The sequence below is a fragment of the Lygodium microphyllum genome, chromosome 22 (assembly GCF_053477565.2).
Source record: "Lygodium microphyllum isolate KBCC chromosome 22, Lygodium_microphyllum_v1.1.10, whole genome shotgun sequence".
Taxonomy (NCBI): Eukaryota; Viridiplantae; Streptophyta; class Polypodiopsida; order Schizaeales; family Lygodiaceae; genus Lygodium; species Lygodium microphyllum.
Window position 1 is genome coordinate 41,633,139 of NC_141156.1, and position 19,060 is coordinate 41,652,198.

The 19,060-nt window shown below is 38.3% G+C and overlaps 2 protein-coding genes across 4 annotated transcripts in view; both read right to left on the reverse strand.

The window, feature by feature from the left end:
* Positions 1 to 202: 202 nt before the first annotated feature.
* Positions 203 to 19,060, reverse strand: part of LOC148017072 (cAMP-dependent protein kinase regulatory subunit-like) — a 30,574-nt gene continuing 11,716 nt past the window's right edge. The window contains exon 10 of one of the 3 annotated variants that reach the window (XM_087663048.1): positions 203 to 441. In XM_087663048.1, the coding sequence (XP_087519174.1) occupies positions 352 to 441 (90 nt within the window). In that variant the 3' untranslated portion in view covers positions 203 to 351. Of the gene's footprint in view, positions 442 to 1,029; positions 2,135 to 2,156; positions 4,534 to 19,060 lie in introns of those variants that run through there. The other 2 variants (XM_087663052.1, XM_087663049.1) reach the window with 2 other exon arrangements.
* LOC148017073 (MFS-type transporter clz9-like) lies at positions 13,002 to 18,261 on the reverse strand. The gene has a single exon (XM_087662794.1). It carries the CDS (start codon positions 14,714 to 14,716, stop codon positions 14,147 to 14,149), a length of 570 nt encoding a protein of 189 aa, XP_087518920.1. The 5' UTR covers positions 14,717 to 18,261; the 3' UTR covers positions 13,002 to 14,146.

The window sequence follows — 19,060 nt, forward strand, 5'->3', positions numbered from 1 at the left end:
CTCTCTCTCTCTCTCTCTCTCTCTCTCTCTCTCTCTCTCTCTCTCTCTCTCATTGAGTTGGTTGCAAGCTGATTTGTCTCATAAGCCAATTTGCTCTTCAATAGAAATCAAATATCCATCTCTTCACAATTAATTACCATGATGAGCTTTCTGCTCGCCAAAAATAAATAAATATTTTTTCCCTTTTATAAACAAGCACATACTATTATTAACCTTTGAATAAAAATAAACTTTATGATATTATTATAATCTTATTAGTTCATATTTGGTCAGAGTTTTATTATTTTGCTTGTAACTTTGGTTATCCAAGTATATGTATTGTAACGTGATAGTATAGTGCAGTGGATTGCTTCATTCATTTTTACAATTGGATGCTCCAAGTTCCTTTCCATATCCATTTGTGTTTCGCTTTACAAGATCATCAAGCTTACCCAACAAACGCTGTCAAGTTTGCAATAAGTCAAATAAGGTTAAGTAGTATCCATAGTACCAAATCTATTATGTGTAATATGATTACGTGTTATAGAAACAAAATTCAACACTATGAACCATCACAAGCTAGGAGAACACTTGATTGACTATTTGGCATGGCTAAAAAGAGCTCTACACAACCTTTCAGTAGGTCCTTATTAGAAGACTTGTGCCACATCTTTACATCCACTTGCTGTTGGCCCTCGTATATAGTTTGGAACTTGAACTTTGCGTGTTATAGAAACAAAATTCAACACGATGAACCATCACAAGCTAGGAGAACACTTGGTTGACTATTTGGCATGGCTAAAAAGAGCTCTACACAACTTTTGAGTACGTCCTTATTAGAAGACTTTGTGCCACATCTTTACATGCACTTGCTCTTGGCCCTCGTATATAGTTTGGAACTTGAACTTTGTATTACCTTTTTCTCCTTAGATAATATGTATACCCATACACCTATGAGAGAAGAGCCTCCTCTCCAAACATCACATTGAGAGCCTTCTCCTTAGTAAATGAACCCTACCAAGGAGGGCCAATCGAGAGATTTCAACCTTGCATATCGAGAGATTACTAGCCCCAATGATGGCACTACATTTTTCTAGAAAATGCATCCTTTGTCTATAGGTTTAAAAATATTTTTTTAAAAGCTCTCCAAAAAACCTTGATACTTTATTGTGACACTCCAATTTACCATGCATTTTTCTTTGGGACCTTAAAGAAACTTGGGATGATTAATAAGCAAGCCAGTACAAACAACAAAATGGAAACCATAACAAATATACTTACCTATGATCATTTAGGGCTACTTCAAAGTTGTATACTCAAACCTCCAAAATTACTAACCTTGAGGGATTGTTATCTTTTACTCTTTTGCTTCTCATTACTTTCATTTAAGGCTACTTCAAGGTTGTACACTCAAACCTCCGAAATTGTTAACCTTGAGGGATTGTTATCTTTTACTATTTTGCTTCTCAATGATTAATGTTAGTTTGTTACAATAATCGATTATCAATATAATATTCCACATGCATGCACACGCACGCACACACACACACACAAATAGTTCATATATGCTAAGATGAATCAATCTAATATAGTGCTACCAAGGTTATAAAGGCTTTTCATTATCTAGATAAGTAGATGGGTGTTCTTAGTGATAGACATTAATTAACCACTAGTAATAAATATATGCATTCTATCCAACTATTCACTAATATAAATTGAGACTAACGACTAAGCATGCTAAACTTATCCTCTTTAAGTGACATCAAATCAACATGGGACTTATATGGGGGCCAATTAGGGCCGATATATAAGCTTTTCTAGTGGCTTTCAATGCCTTGTTTCTTTCAACATTTACAAGTAGTCCAAGACATTTAAAAATATAATTATTCTCTTTTGGTGACTTCATATAAGCATGCAACTTATGACCCAATTGGACCAACATCTTATCTTATACAATTATTAGCAAAAGGTTTAGGATACTTGCCACGTTTCAATCATACAAGCACTATTAACTTGCACTTATTGTCCTTTCACAAATAAATCTCTACCTTTCTTGCAACAATTCGCCCACAATTCAATCTCTCTCTCTTTGTGAGCCATGGCAAGAGCATTCAACATGGTGATTGATCCACTATGTAAGGGAGATATATTTTGCCTATTGTAAAAGAGGAGGTTTTACCCACTATGAACATAGGGATGTCCACTAAAAGAAGCTTAGGGACTATGAAGAAACTTCTCCCATCTTCTTCTCAAAAACTTCTCAAAACACAATCAAATGTGAGGATGTATAAAGGAGAACACAATCAAATGTGAGGATGTATCAATTGGGCCATGCATAAATCTCTCTCTCTCTCTCTCTCTCTCTCTCTCTCTCTCTCTCTCTCTCTCTCTCATTGTGGCTTAATGTCGCATTCAACACACATGATCATGTTAAGACAATTAGCTTAATAACATATATTAGGAGGTATATCCAACTTTGACATGATCATGTCAAGATGATCAGCTTAAGGTCATATATTGGAAGGAGGAGAAGGGAGGAGAAGGGAGGAGGAAAAGAAGGAATCTCTCTCTATTTTAGTCATGTCTTTCTACTACTTTTCCCCATCATTGCATGGGATTCAAGAGTACTTTCAAGCCATGCATTCTAAGTTCTAACTAATTCTTATCATTCTTCTATTTATGCAATGTAGATGGATAGAAAACTAACCTATGAGAGATCAAGAACCAAATTGCATTATATGCTCACTACTAGGGTTCCCCACAATTGCACCAATGGTAGATTTTCAAAATTGAAAGTTTTAATTAGCTTATACTACCCATTGTTGTAGCCTACTAATGACCATTGCGCTTACCATGTAGGGATATTTCTTATGTTCTTATACATATATATATATATATATATATATGTAAATTAAATCTATGCAAACAATATTCTTGATTTCTTTCTAGATACATCCTATAATCATATTAAAAAATCAATTTCTCCATTCATTTTTCTTATGGTTGGGATACACAAATTATTATGCGCTAATCTATTTATGGTACTTTAGTATCCCTATATGCATTTCGTATGTTCCTATATATCTAGATATATATGTAAATTATTTATATGTGAATAATGTCATTGGTTTCTTTTTGGGTACACCCTACAATCATACTAAACAATCATTTTTTTCTTCATCTTTTCCTATATGTAAATTTGTGTTATGTGCTGATTCATTAATGGTGCTTTAGTATCCCTATATGTGGGGATATTTCTTATGTTCGTATATTAGATATTTCTATGAGATTAATCTAAGTGAACAATATTCTTTGTTTCTTTTTAAATACATGCTACAATCATATTGAAAAATCATTAAAAAACTACATTGAAGTAGATGTGTCTTCACACTATTGGATTTTGGTGTAAAAGTAGCTCTTATTCATGAACCACTATGTTCCTATATAGATATATATGTAAATTATTTATATGTGAATAATGTCATTGGTTCCTTTTTGGGCAAACCCTACAATCATACTAAACAATCATTTTTTTCTTCATCTTTTCCTATATGCAAATTTGTGTTATGTGCTAATCCATATGTGCTTTAGTAATCCCTATATGTGGGGATATTTCTTATGTTCGTATATTAGATATATTTGTGAGTTAAATCTAAGTGAACAATATTCTTTGTTTCTTTTTAAATACATGCTACAATCGTATTGAAAAATCATAAAAAATCTACATTGAAGTAGATGTGTCTTGACACTAATGGATTTTGGTGTAAAAGTAGCTCTTATTCATGAACCACTATGTTTGTGATGGTACATTAGGAAGACTATGTTTGTGATGGTACTACAACTTGCTGCTCCACGTGTAGGGCTTCAAAGCTATAACTTAGTAGTACTCTATACATAGGGCACCTACATATTGTTTTACTAACAATGATTAGAGCAAAGCATTGGTGTCTCTCAAGGCTGGTTTCTTCATACCTCCACCACCCATTGCTATTGCATATGCTCGCTGGGCAATATTGAGCAGATTGTAACAACCAAGAGGGCATATGATGCAATTCCATATTCGAGCCATAGAACCAAAATATGAAGATCTTTGTGTACACCCTCTTGCCACTTGAAACATGCCTTAGGACACAAAGCACACTCAACAATTACTAACATTCGTGCAAAGCACTAGCATAAAGCTTGTGCGAAGCGCCAAGAAAATCTAAGTGCAAAGCACCTAGTATTGAGATTATTTAGCGTAAATGGTTGACCAAACAAGAATGACTACAATCTCTCTCATGGTTTTTGATACCTTGTTCCCTTTAACATTGACAAGAAGTCCAAGACCAATAATAACCACCATAACTCATTTCCACATGTCTTGTCTATCCCTCTCAATTGATAAGATAGCTCGTTGGCATAGCATAACTCCTTGAAAACAAACTTTGTTTGAATATCTTCTTAAAATGTGTACCTCCTTTTGGATTAAATTCACTAGTCATCCGTGTTTCCACAAAGCACACATGGATAGCAACAAAGAGTACTTGTATCCTTTTGATAAACTTCATATTCCTTTGATATCAAAAGATATCAAGTTAGAATAGCTCATTGAATTGGCCACCATAAGTAGTCACAAGTTATAATGGTGAAAACATGGTTAAGTAGTTCAAAACAAAGATATAGCACGTACATTTATATTATCCGATTGGGTACAAGCGAGTAAAATTCAAGCATATCAAGTCAAACTCACACAAGAGAAAGGATTAATGCATGCAGTGTGGATTGGATCCACTAAAAGAAATAGATATAATCAACAAGATGGTATGATCATCCTTAATAAAATAACAAGTTTGTGTCTTGACAATTTTTACTAAGTTTGGATCTTTGTATTCTTGATAACTATCAACCCAAGAAGGAATGTATTAAGCAGAGTATAAATGTCAAGCTACCTATCATTCAAGCTTCCAAGTGTCACTCCACTCATCTCCCTTCATGGCAACTAACAATAGTCTCTACTTATTCCTCTTTTGCTCTCTACTATTGTTACTACTTTTTTCTTTAGAGAACCTCTCTACTCTCATTCATCGTCAAGTTTCATTGTGTGACCTTATGTAAACCAGATAGCCCCAATGTTGATTACAATCATGTCTACCATAATCTTTCACCTCATCATGAGATTTGTTCATTCCCCTCTATAGCCTCAATGATGATTTTCAAAATAGTAGATACATGAACTCAATATTAGATCTCCTTTAAAGTATTTCCACCCTTCTTTCACATTGACATCTTGACCAAAGCTCCCATGTGCCCAAGGAGAGTTGCTTTAGGTTTTTAGTTCCCTCTAATCATGGTGAGATACACCATGCTAATGTATTGCTCATTAACAATAAAGAAGATCTAAGTTTTCATCTACCCTACTCTCCAAACTATAAAGAATCAATAGGTTTGTGCTCAAGAGCTAGCATCACAAAAAGCAATAGAAATCAATCATTAGGTCCTCACAATCATTTGGTAGAGTTTATTATCTTAGATTGATGAGGCCAAAAATATGTTTTGGTGAAGGAGTTTAAGCCAGTTTGTCACAACCACCTTTTTTCCCTCCCCTTCTTTTTATCCAATTCTTTTGATTCCCTTAAAGATTTGATACACGTATCAATTTAATTAAGCTTATTTGTGCACTTTTATACTTGTACATTTGTGCATTTGTGGAGTAAAGTGGTTTTCCTCACTCTTAGGTTAATGTTAATTGAGCTTTGTCTTGAGGTTTGAGCAAAAAATGCATTCCTTCAATGGGAGCCTCTACGAGGGGGGGAGGGGGAGCTTCCTCTTCCCCATTTTGAGGCTTTGTAGCTATTCATTGGCATTACCCCAAATGCACCAATATAGGAAGTAGTAGTGACTCTGAGCTCTACTTCATTTCAACTCTACATGTAATTCTCTATACTCAATGATAAACCCTCACGTGTGTAGCATCACAAGGGTGTAATCCTGAGATGTGCCATACAAGAGTGTACCTTGCTCTCACAAATTGTGTTACCTTTCAATGCCGTGGTGAGTGGGTGATTTTAGTGCAAGTGCATTACACTTCGTATCAAAGCAACTCTTGCTCGAAGTCTAGGAGTACTTACGAAAGCAGGAGGAAAGATCCAGTACATCAGAGTCATATCACGACTTTCCACATTGCAAAGCTCCACGCCAAGACACCCCATGTTGCCATACTCTACGATAGGACACGACTTTCCCACAACAACACCCCAAGAGCCAAGGTGCAGCTCCCCTACGATATACCACCCAAAGATGAGGCAAATTTTCTAATCCTACAAGCACTATGGGAGACAATGTAGATAACATTGTTGTTGGGGCTAAAGACAAGAAAAAGTGTCATGGCCAAGAATGAAAAGGTAGCAAGACTGAAGAGAGTTAGAAGGCATGTCAATCTTTTGGATTCCACTTGAATGAACATGCACAAGAAGAAAGAAGAGTAGGAAAAGAGAAGGAAGGCTAAAGATTAGCAAGCATTTAAATAGTGGATGAGACAAGGAGGGGGAGAAGAGACGTCAACCAAAAGAGGAAATAGATAGATTTGCAAACAAGTTAGCCCAAGAGGAAGCAACTAGGAAGTACAAAGAGAAGAAGAAGGAGAAAGAGGATACTTGAAGTAGCAAGCAAGAAGAATGAGTAAGAGACTACGGGAGCACCCCACAAGGACAAGAAAAGGAATAAGAAGAAGTATGAGACAAGTGATGGGAAGGATGGTGAGAGTTCAAAAGATAACTATGGAAAGTTCAAGATACCACAACCTGCCAAGTACAAGGGAGAGAGAGATGGGTTAATCTTAAAGACTTGGATTGCAAAGGTAGGTAAGTACTTGAAGTATACTAAGTTACCTAAAGCGAAGTGGCAACCATCTATCCCAAAGAGGATAGGGATAGTTGATACTTGTTGAAACAAGAACAAGGCCGTACAATCTTCTTATGGGAGGAACTGCACAAGGTTCCATCCCCTTTGAGGACAGAGCCATCTTGTCTGGTCTGTCCAATCTCGTTGAATCCATCCGATCTATCCAATTTTACCTCCATCTCTTCCTCTTTCTTCTTCTTCCTCTTCCTTTTCCTTCAACTTTCTCTTCCTCTCTTTCCACCTCTTCCTCTTCCTTCCAAGTTACATCTTCCTCTTTCTCTCTCTCTTACTCTCTTTAATCTTACAATCACCTTCTCTTACCATATGCTCTTCCACCTCTCTTACCACCTCCATCTCCACCTCCATGTCTCTTACCACCTCTATCTACTCTTGAGTCTTATCTATAATCTATAACAATGCCTAAAGACCTTCATGAAGTCTTTTCTTTATATACCCTACACCTTGAGAAAGCCACTAATCACACCAATGCTTATTGTTGGACTTGCAAGTATCGCGACAAGGTCCAAACAAGTAGTGTGATGCAACTTCTCATCCACTTGTCTAAGATAGGTGAAGAATGGAGTCCATGCATAAAGATCCCTCAAGCAATGGCCGATGAGATCATCAAGAAGTATTCTCCCATTTCTAAGGCATCAAGCAAGGTCTCTGCTGGTATGGTACAAGCTTAAGAGAAGATAGTCTCACCCGATGCGTGCACACCCACGTCCACCCCTTCAACTACACCTATGGCTACTATGGAGGGATTATCCCTCCATAGATCCCTCCGATTTCCCTTCCACCTCCACCATTCTTGCTACCCATGTGTCCAAGAGATTCTAGAGACAAGCCCAACTTGTTGAGACAAAGGAATGTATTTGGGCCCACTCTCATTCTTAAGAGAGAGAGAGAGAGAGAGAGGAATGTGGAAATCGAGATTACACAAACCATCATCGAGTGCAATCTCCCTTTTTACATTCTAAGAGTGGATAGTGGACACAAATAGTAAAAGCTATCGCCACTATGGATCCATACAAGGAGTCCATACGAGAGAGGAAAGAGAGAGAATCAATAAGTCCCGTGAGGCCATTTGTGGTGGTTGGGTGAAGTTTGGGTACTCCATCCTCGCCGATAGATGGAGTGACTGAAAGAAAAGAGGTATTATTAATATACTTGTCCCTTGTCCTCTTGGCACTTCTTACATGTCATGGATGTGGGTATGAAGGGGGATAGGATGACTGACCAATTCATCTACAAGCAAATCCGACAAGACATTATATAGGTCTATCTATATTCTTGAATATTATTTCTAACGTTTTATGTTTTGAACTTTTATGCTTCTTAAATCTTGAGTATCTCCATCTTTGTCTCTCTATATCTATTTCCACCTCCATTAGTAGAGGCTTTAAGTCTACATATTTTCCAATCACCGATCTCTATCTCTAATTCGTACTATATTCTATGTATATGTAGATGGGACCAAGCAATGTTGTCCAAGTCATCACCGACAATGCTTCAAATTGTTGGAGGATGGGATGATTGCTTGAGGAGGAATTCCCCTCTATAATCTGAATACCTTATGCTACACATTGCCTTGACCTTCTTATGGAAAACATAACCAACTTGGAGTGGTGAAGAAAGCAGGGATGGATACAAATATAATTATCAATTTCGTCACAAAAAAGATATATAAGTGCTTATTATTTTCCAGGAGTATAGTGGCTTTAACTCTACATATTTCTCAATCACTCGCCTCTATCTCTAAGCCATACTATATTCAATATATATGTAGGTGGGACCAAGCACTATTATCCAAGTCATTACTAGCAATGCTTTAAATGTCGAAGGATGGGATGTTTGCTTGAGGAGGAATTTTCCTCTATAATGTGAATGTCTTATACCACACATTGCCTTGATCTTCTTATTATGGAGAACATAGGCAACTTGAAGTGATAAAGAAAACAAGGACAAATACAAATGCAATTGTCAATTTCATCACAAAAAATATTAAAATGCCTATTATTTTCTACACGTATAGTGATACGAAATTAGAAAAGCCATCAAAAACTTCCTTTGATGTCACATGGTTACTCCTTAAAGAAAATAGGGACAGATACAAATGCAATTGTGAATTTCATAACAAAAAATATAAAAGTGCTTGTTATTTTCCGCATGTATAGTGATGCGAAGTTAGAAAAGCCATCAAAAACTTTCTTTGATGTCACATGGTTACTCCTTTAGGGACTCTATGACATGCAAAGTAAGTTGCAAAAGTGTACAATATCTGAGAAATTCAAAGCATGGATGGCCAAGGAGCCTATATCAAGCATAGAGGAGAGCAAAGCCATTCGACGACTTTGCCTTAAAGAATCATTTTAGGCAAACATGGGAACCTTAGTCATTGTAATCACCCCCTTATATAGAAATCTTCACATGATAGGTGTGGAGGGTGCCACTATTGATCTTCTCATGCATTTCACGAGAGGGACCGTCGATGAGATTAAGGCTTTCAACTTTCTTAATGTCGAGATTCCACTATAATAATTTGTGATCAAATTTTTTTAATGTAAATTCAATCTTTTAAACAATGAAATTCAATTAATTGTATACCTATCGACTTTTTCTATAAATAGTGGCACTATTGATATTTTGGATAGTATCCCAAGGCCAGATGACATCCTCTACCTTGTTGAAAACAAGTGAAATTTGATAAAGAGACATCCATGGCCTATTTTTAGTGGACGCCATTTAAATATTAGGTATCCAATATGCAAAAGATGGCTTTAAGAATACTTACTCAAGTAAAGGATTAATGAATCTCATCATTATTTTTCTAGTCAAGATTTCCACTCTTATTAGTTTTCACTTTTAACAAGTTGAAGTGATTTAATTTGCTTGAAATTTTTTATTTATCTTGTGTGTGAGTGAAAATTCGATCAATTTATTCACACATCAAGATCTGAGACAAGCTTAGCACTAGTCAGTTAGAAACTGGTATGTGTAAGAGAAATTGATCAACCTATTCTACACACCAAGATCCGAAACAAACTTGGCACCAAGCACTTAAAACAACTAATCTATTGTCATTTTAACTTACACATACTTAGAGACATGCATGAGATATTGATGGCACAATAAGTAATTTAAAACTTAAGTCCATACTTATTTTTAATTTGATAATTTTTTATTTTAATTCTTCTCATATATTTAAACTTCAATTTTCATGTAAATGTAAATGAGTTCAAATTAAGAGAGAGTTCACTCGAAAGTGTAAATAGAGAGAGAGAGAGAGAGAGAGACAGAGACAGAGAGAGAGAGAGAGAGAGAGAGAGAGAGAGAGAGAGAGAGAGGAGAAGTAGAACATCATCTTTAGGGAGCTCTACATGGAGCTGGAGGAGATTGACTGTTGAGTATCATGCACTCGTATAAAACGGCATACCACCCCTAGAGGTATTGCAATTGGTAGCAGCACACAGGTGGCAATTAGAACCTATGTGAGGCATACTTTTGAAAACTCTTCTCCTTTGAATGCTCAAATGCTCATGTTTCAAATGATGCTCTTGTTTGAGTGCTAGAGTATAATGAGCATGTCAACCTCCTTAGCGATAGGGATTTCATTTCACACATCAGACTCATCTAGTAATGATATTTATATCCCCACTTTTTGGTACTTGAGTCTTGCATATAATACTTGTGACTTGCCCAAGATTTTTTTAACCCATTGTTTATGTTCTCAATCTTATAAATGAAACTGAATTATACATTTTATGGCAACTATGGTAAAGAGGCCTATTTAGTGACATCTATTGGGTCCACCCATTTCTGTCAATTTTTGGGTCAAAACTACCTATTTGAGCACATGGCCACTAAGGCCTACCCTTCCTTGGGGCCCACCAAAAAGTTGGTGATGCAACATGGCAATTAGAGCCATATTTACCCCAAAAAAAAAGATGGTCAAAAAAGACCCAGAGTTTTGGGGCATGGCTCCCTGAGGCCCTTTCTATGAAGGGTAGTGCCCTGCCAAGTGGCACTATCACTCTAGTACAGTGACAGTGCCAGGCCAAGTTAGTTGTATGTAGGCGTGCATCTACAGGTCCCTACGGTCGACTGCCATTTCTGTACTAATTTGTGCGATCACATCTACCATGAATCCTTCCTTCTACTTCTCATCCTTCATTGTTCTGCATGTGAAGCCATGGGAAACCAAGCATCCTCCAACTCTGCCATGTGCCGCCAGTAATTGATTCGTTGCCAAAATGAAGGCCTCCAATGTTTTGCTACTGCGTACAATCGTCTTCCCAACCTCCACAAATCTGCCCAAATCCGCTCTTCTTTAAGTTCGTCTTCAAGTTGGAGGCGGCCATAGCTTTGGCCTACTGGTTTACCGAAAGGATAGCCAAAGGAGTAGATCATTGTCATGCTTATGGCTTGGGTCAAAGACATCTTATTTATGTGATTTTGTATTATAGATTCAAAGCGAAGTTTGAGATCGACAAGGCAACAGCCAAGGGAGATAACATAACTCATCGGCTAGGAATGTCCAGGCAATGGAAGCTATTTGATCAAATTCTTTGATCAAATTCTTCCTGCCTTCTTCACTACTATTGCCTTATCGGTGCCCTCACAATGTTATTTGTAGGAAATGGTATTATGGCATCCACAACAGCTACTGAGGCAATATGATGGATCAACATGCCTGATTTTGTTTCGAGAGAATATTCCTCATTTCATGACAGTTGTCAATTGATAGGTGATTTTCAATGTCATACAATTCTTTAGAATTATATCGATTGAGAATGCAACGAGGGATTTTTTGTGCACAATTGCCTTGTAGAGAACAGCGAGGACACCCAGGCGTCTGTCTAGCAATCCTACAAGCCACGGATGGCTATGATAACTTCTACCAAGGCAGTATAGTACATCATCTTGGTGAGGCTCCTCTAGACAAGACAACTTTGCTAGTACAAAAAGTCTTGGTAGTCTCCCAGGTAAGAGATGTCCGAAAGTTTACATGTTGGTTACAACAAATGCATGTTGATATCTATGTGCCGCCTACACATCTCCTTTCTAGTGATGGTGAAACAATAGGGACCACATTAATGTGCATTTGACCTTGCTAGCAAACTATTGGGTCTTCGCTGCTGCAGAGACCTATATTCTATAGCTTCATCCATGTATTTGAACACTAAAAGCTCCATATATTTTGCTCATCCATGTAGGGCAATCCTATGTACTATGAAATATTGGCAAGTCTGTTTGTATTGTTTTTTGCGCACGCACCTATGCAAATTGAAGGATGGAACAATGAGAGAGTTAGCCTCTCATGGGTGGCCACAAGTAGGCTAACTCGAATTGCTAGCAAAGGTAAAGCCTGCAAGAAGAAACCTGAAGCAAGACCTGATTGTAGACTTGCTTTTTCTTCCAAGCAATTTACAGTTGTAGGGTTTGCATATTGAATTAGCAATGTCATGCGATTTGATGCAAATATCTGTGGCACTCGGGCAACACAGTTTCTAATGGTAACCAATCGATGGTAGTAAACTAGTAATTCTTTTGTTACACAAAGGCTCCTCCACCTGAATGTGTATGTATGATGTGCTTTGTTCAAAAAGTGACCAATCTTCTATTTTGTTACTTGGATTATGGCTTGTACAGAAATCAATCTTTAGGTCTTTGTTAGTAGATGAAACATTTTATGTCTAGCTCTTGCACATGCAACCTCTTCTCTGTAAAATATACAGCCCTTGGAACAAAGTTTGGTCTCGGGAGCAGGGTGTTGGCATGATTGTAGCCAAGTAACATCACGTGCCCATTGGTGAGCTTTCTCTCTCACGCACTTTATCTAACTCTCATTTTTGGTTGTTCAAGTGGCATTATGCTGCAATGTCTTTTGCATCATTGTAGATGACGATTAAGATAGGAAATTTGGACTTTGGAGAAGGGTAGTAGCATGATTGCAACCAAGTAACATGTTGCGACCATTGGTGAGCTCTCTCTCTCTCTCTCTCTCTCTCTCTCTCTCTCTCTCTCTCTCTCTCTCTCTCTCTCTCTCTCTCTCTCTCTCTCTCTCTCTCTCTCTCTCTCATGGTTACTTAACTCTCGCGATATATTTGCATCGTTCCAGACAATGATTAAGGTAGGCAATAGAGAAAGAAAAGAAAAATTCAAGTGTAAGTTAAGCTATGGTTGATCTAAGTACAAGTTAATTGTCGGGTCTTACATAATTGAGACAAAGGGTTGTTGCAACTACTATTGTTAGCTAGCAACATGGGCAACTTAATGAGGCCTACAACTACTACAAAATGCTCTCAGACCTAGGTAGCTCGTGGAGCAAATAATGATAGACTTTAGATAGGATTACTTGGCTTCTACTTCGATAAAGTAGGACTGACATGAGGATCCTTATCTGATGGCATCCATTCTTTGCTTATCTCTCATCCTCTACAGCCTTTGTGCACGCTTTAGCCTCTCTTGCATTGCACGCGCATGCAAGGTAGGTAAGTTGCTTGCTGATGGTGCACCCTCCCACAATTCTGCCCAAAGCTCTCTCTCAAATTGAAGTTGTTGTGCTTCCCACTTCTTCCTAGACTCTTTGGCAGCTTTATCTTCTTCCTTTTGTTGCTTGCGAGCTTCAGCAAGAGCTTGGTTCTCTCATCTCTTTTGGTCCTCGCAATCTTCGTTTTGCCTCCTTTTGCTTCTCGATCTCAACCTCCTTTGCATTCTTGGCTTGCAAACTTTCAATGAATTGGACTGAGGTAAGGATCAAGGAGTTGGAATAGTCCACAAAAGTCCCCCCCCCATGCACACGGTGATAGCAACATTTTCTCGAGGTATTCGCAACAACTCCAAAACATTGCAATCTTGCTGATCAATATTAGTGGATGGAGCATTTGGTGGCCCACACATGTTAGACAAGTGGCTAAGAGTAGTAGCAACCTGTCCTTCCAACTCCTCCATGACCGGTGTTACGGGAACATGGTTGCAATCATCCATTTCTTGGATGTTCAGCCCATCTTCAACACTCCATAAATTGTGTCTCAAGAACATGGCTACAGTCTTGGGCATCCATGCCACCATCAACATCATGGTTGAGGTCTTCGATTTGCACATGTACATCCAAATTGGAGCATGGCAAATTTTCATAGCTAAGAATGTCATGGTTCAAGGGCCGAATTTCGGTTGCCCTAAAGCCTGCTTGAATATTGCTTTCTATGCAAGCAACAATTAAGGCCTTGAATGCAATGCCAACTAGTTCACCCTTACTTGCACGTGTGGAGAAGCTGCGAGCTTACCAAAGGTTTCTCTCCTTGCAAAAATTGGCCTTAAAGGGCTTAAAAACAAACACATCTAATGGTTGGAGCTTGTGAGATGTGTGTGAGGATAGTGAGACAATGTTAATGCCACACTTGTGAGCTTTTTGTACCACCTCAAGGTGTGTGTGACTTCCATGGCCATCAACAACTAGCAAGTGGCGGTTTGAGGGGGATGGAGGATTGGGCATTGCAGTTCTAAAATGTTCTAGCCAAGCCTCAAATAGTTGCCCGATCATCCATGCTTTATTTTGCATTGACATCACAGCCCCATCTTCGCATTCCATCAAGTAGTTTTGCATGGCTTTCCTCCCTTTGAAAATGTAATAACCCGAAAGGGCATTTCCAGCAACATTGACACAACAAAGAATCGTGAGCCATTCACGATTGTTCGTTGTTATGCCATACACAACTTTTGACCCCTTTCGAGCCAATACCCGCATACCTTTGTCCTTGCAGCCTTGCACACCTGTCTCATCTGCATTCCAAATGTTCTCGGGAAGGTAATTATGGAGATTGTACATGGCTTGCAAGTTGTCATGGAACATTTTCACCACTTCTGGACGAAGACTAATTGCCCTTGCTTTGTCTAGGTTTCATCTACTCCAAATGTGAGTTGTGGATGTCTCCTTCAAAATTCATCCCACCAACTCTTTTCGAGGATGCCATTGGAAAAAGGGGTCTCATGCATTTGACACAATTCAGCAACCTTCAATCTTAAGCATCTCAAGGAGATCGACTGCCCAATGTCTTGCATTTTGAATGCCCAAAATTGAGAAGAGCTTTCTCCTCATCAACTGTAACAATGGTTTGGGGGCCCCTACACTTCTTTTTGGATCTACCATCTATAACTCATGCCAAATTGCCTATGACACTCTCACATAGACATACCCTCACCATGTGTAGCAATTGCCTTGGCCATGTCCAACTCTATCCAATGTAGCTGCCTTCTCTTGGTTATAGGCTTAGCAATTGGAGTATTGGAGGGCTCAGATTCCTCCCATGATGTTGGTGCATTTCCAGCATTGAATGGTGGAGGAAGAGAACATCATTGGGCTGGTGTGAACATATGCCTTTCACTTATTTTTCTGGTAATCCTTGTGCATCTAGTCCTCATGATGGAGAGAGCAATTAGGCTGTTGTGTTTACAAACACAACAAAGAATGTGCCACCTTTGAAGTTCTCTTTTGAGGGAAGAGGTATGGGCAGTCTACTTGGAACACAAAGCAAATGACAATGGTGAGATAATAGTTGAACACTGGGTGGAATGATAATTCTGCATAACACCACAACACCTAAAAACACATTAACAATCTAATTGGCAATATAGTCTAAAATAGATACAAGTATGTAATGCAGAAGAAAGAGGTGTTAGAGAGTTAATAAGTACTACATTGAGTAAGTATCAATTCAGTAGGTGTGCATAATCTGAACAACAAACCCTCTTTTTTGGTGGGCTTGCGGACAGCTTGATGTGTTCACTTTGGATAGCTGAGCTTGATGATAGTTTTCTTTGTTCACTTTGTACAGCACTGTGCTGATCTCCCTTGACAGATTGAGATGAGAGGGAAATAGATTGTGAAGTAGGGATTAGCTTTGGCAGTTTTGTCAATAGTGCAGGCAACACAGTAGATGGGCTTTTGCAAGAAGCAGCTAACTTCTTAGCAGTGCAAAATGCAACAGGCTTGACATGTATCCCACCGCAAGGACAAACCTTACACCCTTGTTTGTCCAAGAGCAAAAGCTTGTGCACGAGATATGGGCAACAAAGGGACGTCTTGTAGCGAGGCAAGCCTTGCACTCACAAAGGGATGGGATCGTAGCATACATTAGGCAATGGCAAGTGAGCAGCTATTTAGAAGAGGAAGTTAGAGAGACTATCAATTTATAGTGATCACGACTGCATTGTCATTGGTGGGCTAATTCATTGCAAGTTCAAGTTGGAAGGAAAGAGCACATCTTTGTACTCGTTTGAAAATGGAATGATGAACTAACATGAGCATTAATGCAGATTTTCAGTCAACGTCTTATTTTTTGCACTAATATTGGCAACAACCCCCTTTTTGAGACGTTGCTTTTTCTTGTATGTGGCAGGTCTACATTCCAGGATGGACAAAGCTTCCTTTTGTCTCGCATTTGGGCAGGAGGAAAAATGTGCACTTGACTTAACAGCCCTGCTAGGACTAGGGAAAGGATGGACTATGACCAGTTTTGTGACATGCCTGAGGGAAAGAAAGGCCTTGCCAGGGCCAAGGAAAGGATGGGCCGCGATCAGTTCTGTGACAAGCTTAGGGCAGGAAGAAAAGCAGTCTTGCTTCCCATAGAATGAGGTGTATTATGTGTCTACTTGAGTAAGAATACTAATAAAGTGACAATCATGACTCCATACTCTATGTAAAAGGCATGTTCCTATTTTCATGTGCTTGCCGCTTAAAAGTTGGGGGATTTGTCACTATATAGGCCTTGCTTCCAACCAAAGAAACGTCACAAAAAGGGGAGCCATCACTTTTTCAGTCCCCCTTACCCTACTTGTGTTCATGAATCAATGCTGAAACTTAAAACTTGACTCTCATATACATTGTGATTTTTAAAAGTTAAAATTAAGACTCATGTTAAAACAAGTAATATTTACTAGACTATTTCTTAACTCACAATCTTTTTACTCCAAAGCGTACGGTAAAGAATGGATTGAGATTAACCAAAGTATCAAAAGGATTAACAGTGACCTTTACGCAAGGAGAAGCAAAAGAAGTGAAACGAGCATTTGTAGTTCAACTTGAAGCAAGGAAATGGAAGGCCAAGCTTAACTTTCTAGTGATACTTATGAATGACTTTGAAGTCATTTTGGGCCCTAAATTTTATTGATAAGTATGTTATGGCAATGTTTGGCAAAGGAAACAATGAGATGTTACTAGATATGCAATGAGGAGTACGAGTCCCATATGAGAGAATGCAACTTCCAAATAGATCACCAATCAAAGTGCAAGTGAGGGAGAAAAAACCATGAGCCTCTTACAAAGCTGCCAAGTCAAGACCAAGTAACCCAAGAACTCTCAACTCATTCAACCCAAGAACCTATCACAAGCATTTGACCTAGAATCATGACATGCATTGCCAAACAAGTGGAGAAGTCTATGAAGCAAGGACATATGGTGTACCTATGTATGATGACACCTTTGGAGAATGGGTCCCAAAGCACCAAAATTGTAAGTAGGCAATAAGGAAATAAAGGAAGTGCTAAAAGAGTATACAGATGTAATGCCCCACAATTACTAAAAGGATTACCCCCAAAGAGAGATGTAGTTCATAAAATCAAGATACTTCCAATGCCAGTACCAACAATTAAGGCCCCGTTCTACTGAATGAATCACCCCAAGTTGATGGAATTCAAGAAACAACTATATAAGTTGGAATAGCAAGGTTTTATTCACCCAAGCAAGTCACCATTCAAAGCCTCAATGTTGTTTTTCAATAGATGGACCCAGATACTAAAAGGATTACCCCCAAAGAGAGATGTAGATCATAAAATCAAGCTAATTCCAATGCTAGTACCAACAACTAAGGCCCCGTACTAAACGAATCACACCATGTTGATGGAATTTAAGAAGCAACTATGTAAGTTGGAATAGCAAGGTTTTATTCACCCAAGCAAGTCACCATTCAGAGCCTCAATGTTGTTTGTCAACAGATGGAGAACTTAGGTTGTGTGTAAACTATAGGGGACTCAATAAAATCACCATAAAAAACAAATAACCCATACCCTAAGTAGACGACTTGCTAGATAGACTTCATGGAGCCAAATATTTTCGCTCGAATAGACCTTAGGTTAGTCTACTACCAAATCCGCATAGCTAACGAACACATCCCAAAGACTGTCTTTTGCACTAAATTTGGAAACTTTGAATGGCTAAGTCCTAGGATTTGCACTTAGCAATGGACCAAAAACCTTTTATGGATTGATGGAAGGAGTATTCAAGCCAAAGATAGATGTGTTCGTCATCATTTACATAGATGATTTGTTAGTTTATAGCAAAACATTAGAGGAGCACAAAAAACACTTAAAAATGGTATTTAACAAACTGAGATAACACAAACTATATGCCCAGCTAGAGAAGTATGAGTTTGCAATGAAGGAGTTAAAATTCTTGGGATTTATTGTGGGGAAGGAAGGAATCAAAGTGAACCCAAAGAAAGTAAAAGCTGTAAAGAAGTGACCAATACTACAAACAGTCCACGAAGTTACAGAATTTCTAAGCTTCACAATATTCTGTAGAATGTTTGTGAAAGACAATAATGACCCCACTATCTCAACTTAATAAAGGAGAAGGAAATTTCAAGTGGGGAAATGATCAATAAGTAGCTTTTGACCTTATCAAGGAGTGTATGAGTAAGACCTCATGCTTAAAGTAGCAAACTTCACCAAACCCTTTGTCTCAACAGTTGCCTCAAATTATGGCATTGGGAGAGTGTTGATGCAACATGGATATCTAGTTGCGTATGAATCTAAGAAATTCACAAAAGCAGAGACTAGTTCGAGCACCCATGAGAAGAAATGTTAGCAATGATACATTGCCATAGGAAGTGGAAGCACTATGTGCAAGACAAATACACAATAGCCTTCACGGACAACATTTCTCCCAAATACTTCAAGTCCAATCCAAGTCTGCTACACAAGCAAGATGACTAGGCTTCCTTACAAAATTTGACATTGAGATTAAGCATAAGCCTAGTTCCACAAACAAAATAGCCAATGCATTTAGCTAAAAAACATGCTTGCGCACAGTAAGTATTTTAGAGTTAGTAAAGGAGACACTAGAGCATGATAAGGGATACCTCACAGAATACATACACTTGAAGAAGGAATCCTTTTTGTATGCAAGAGACTATACATC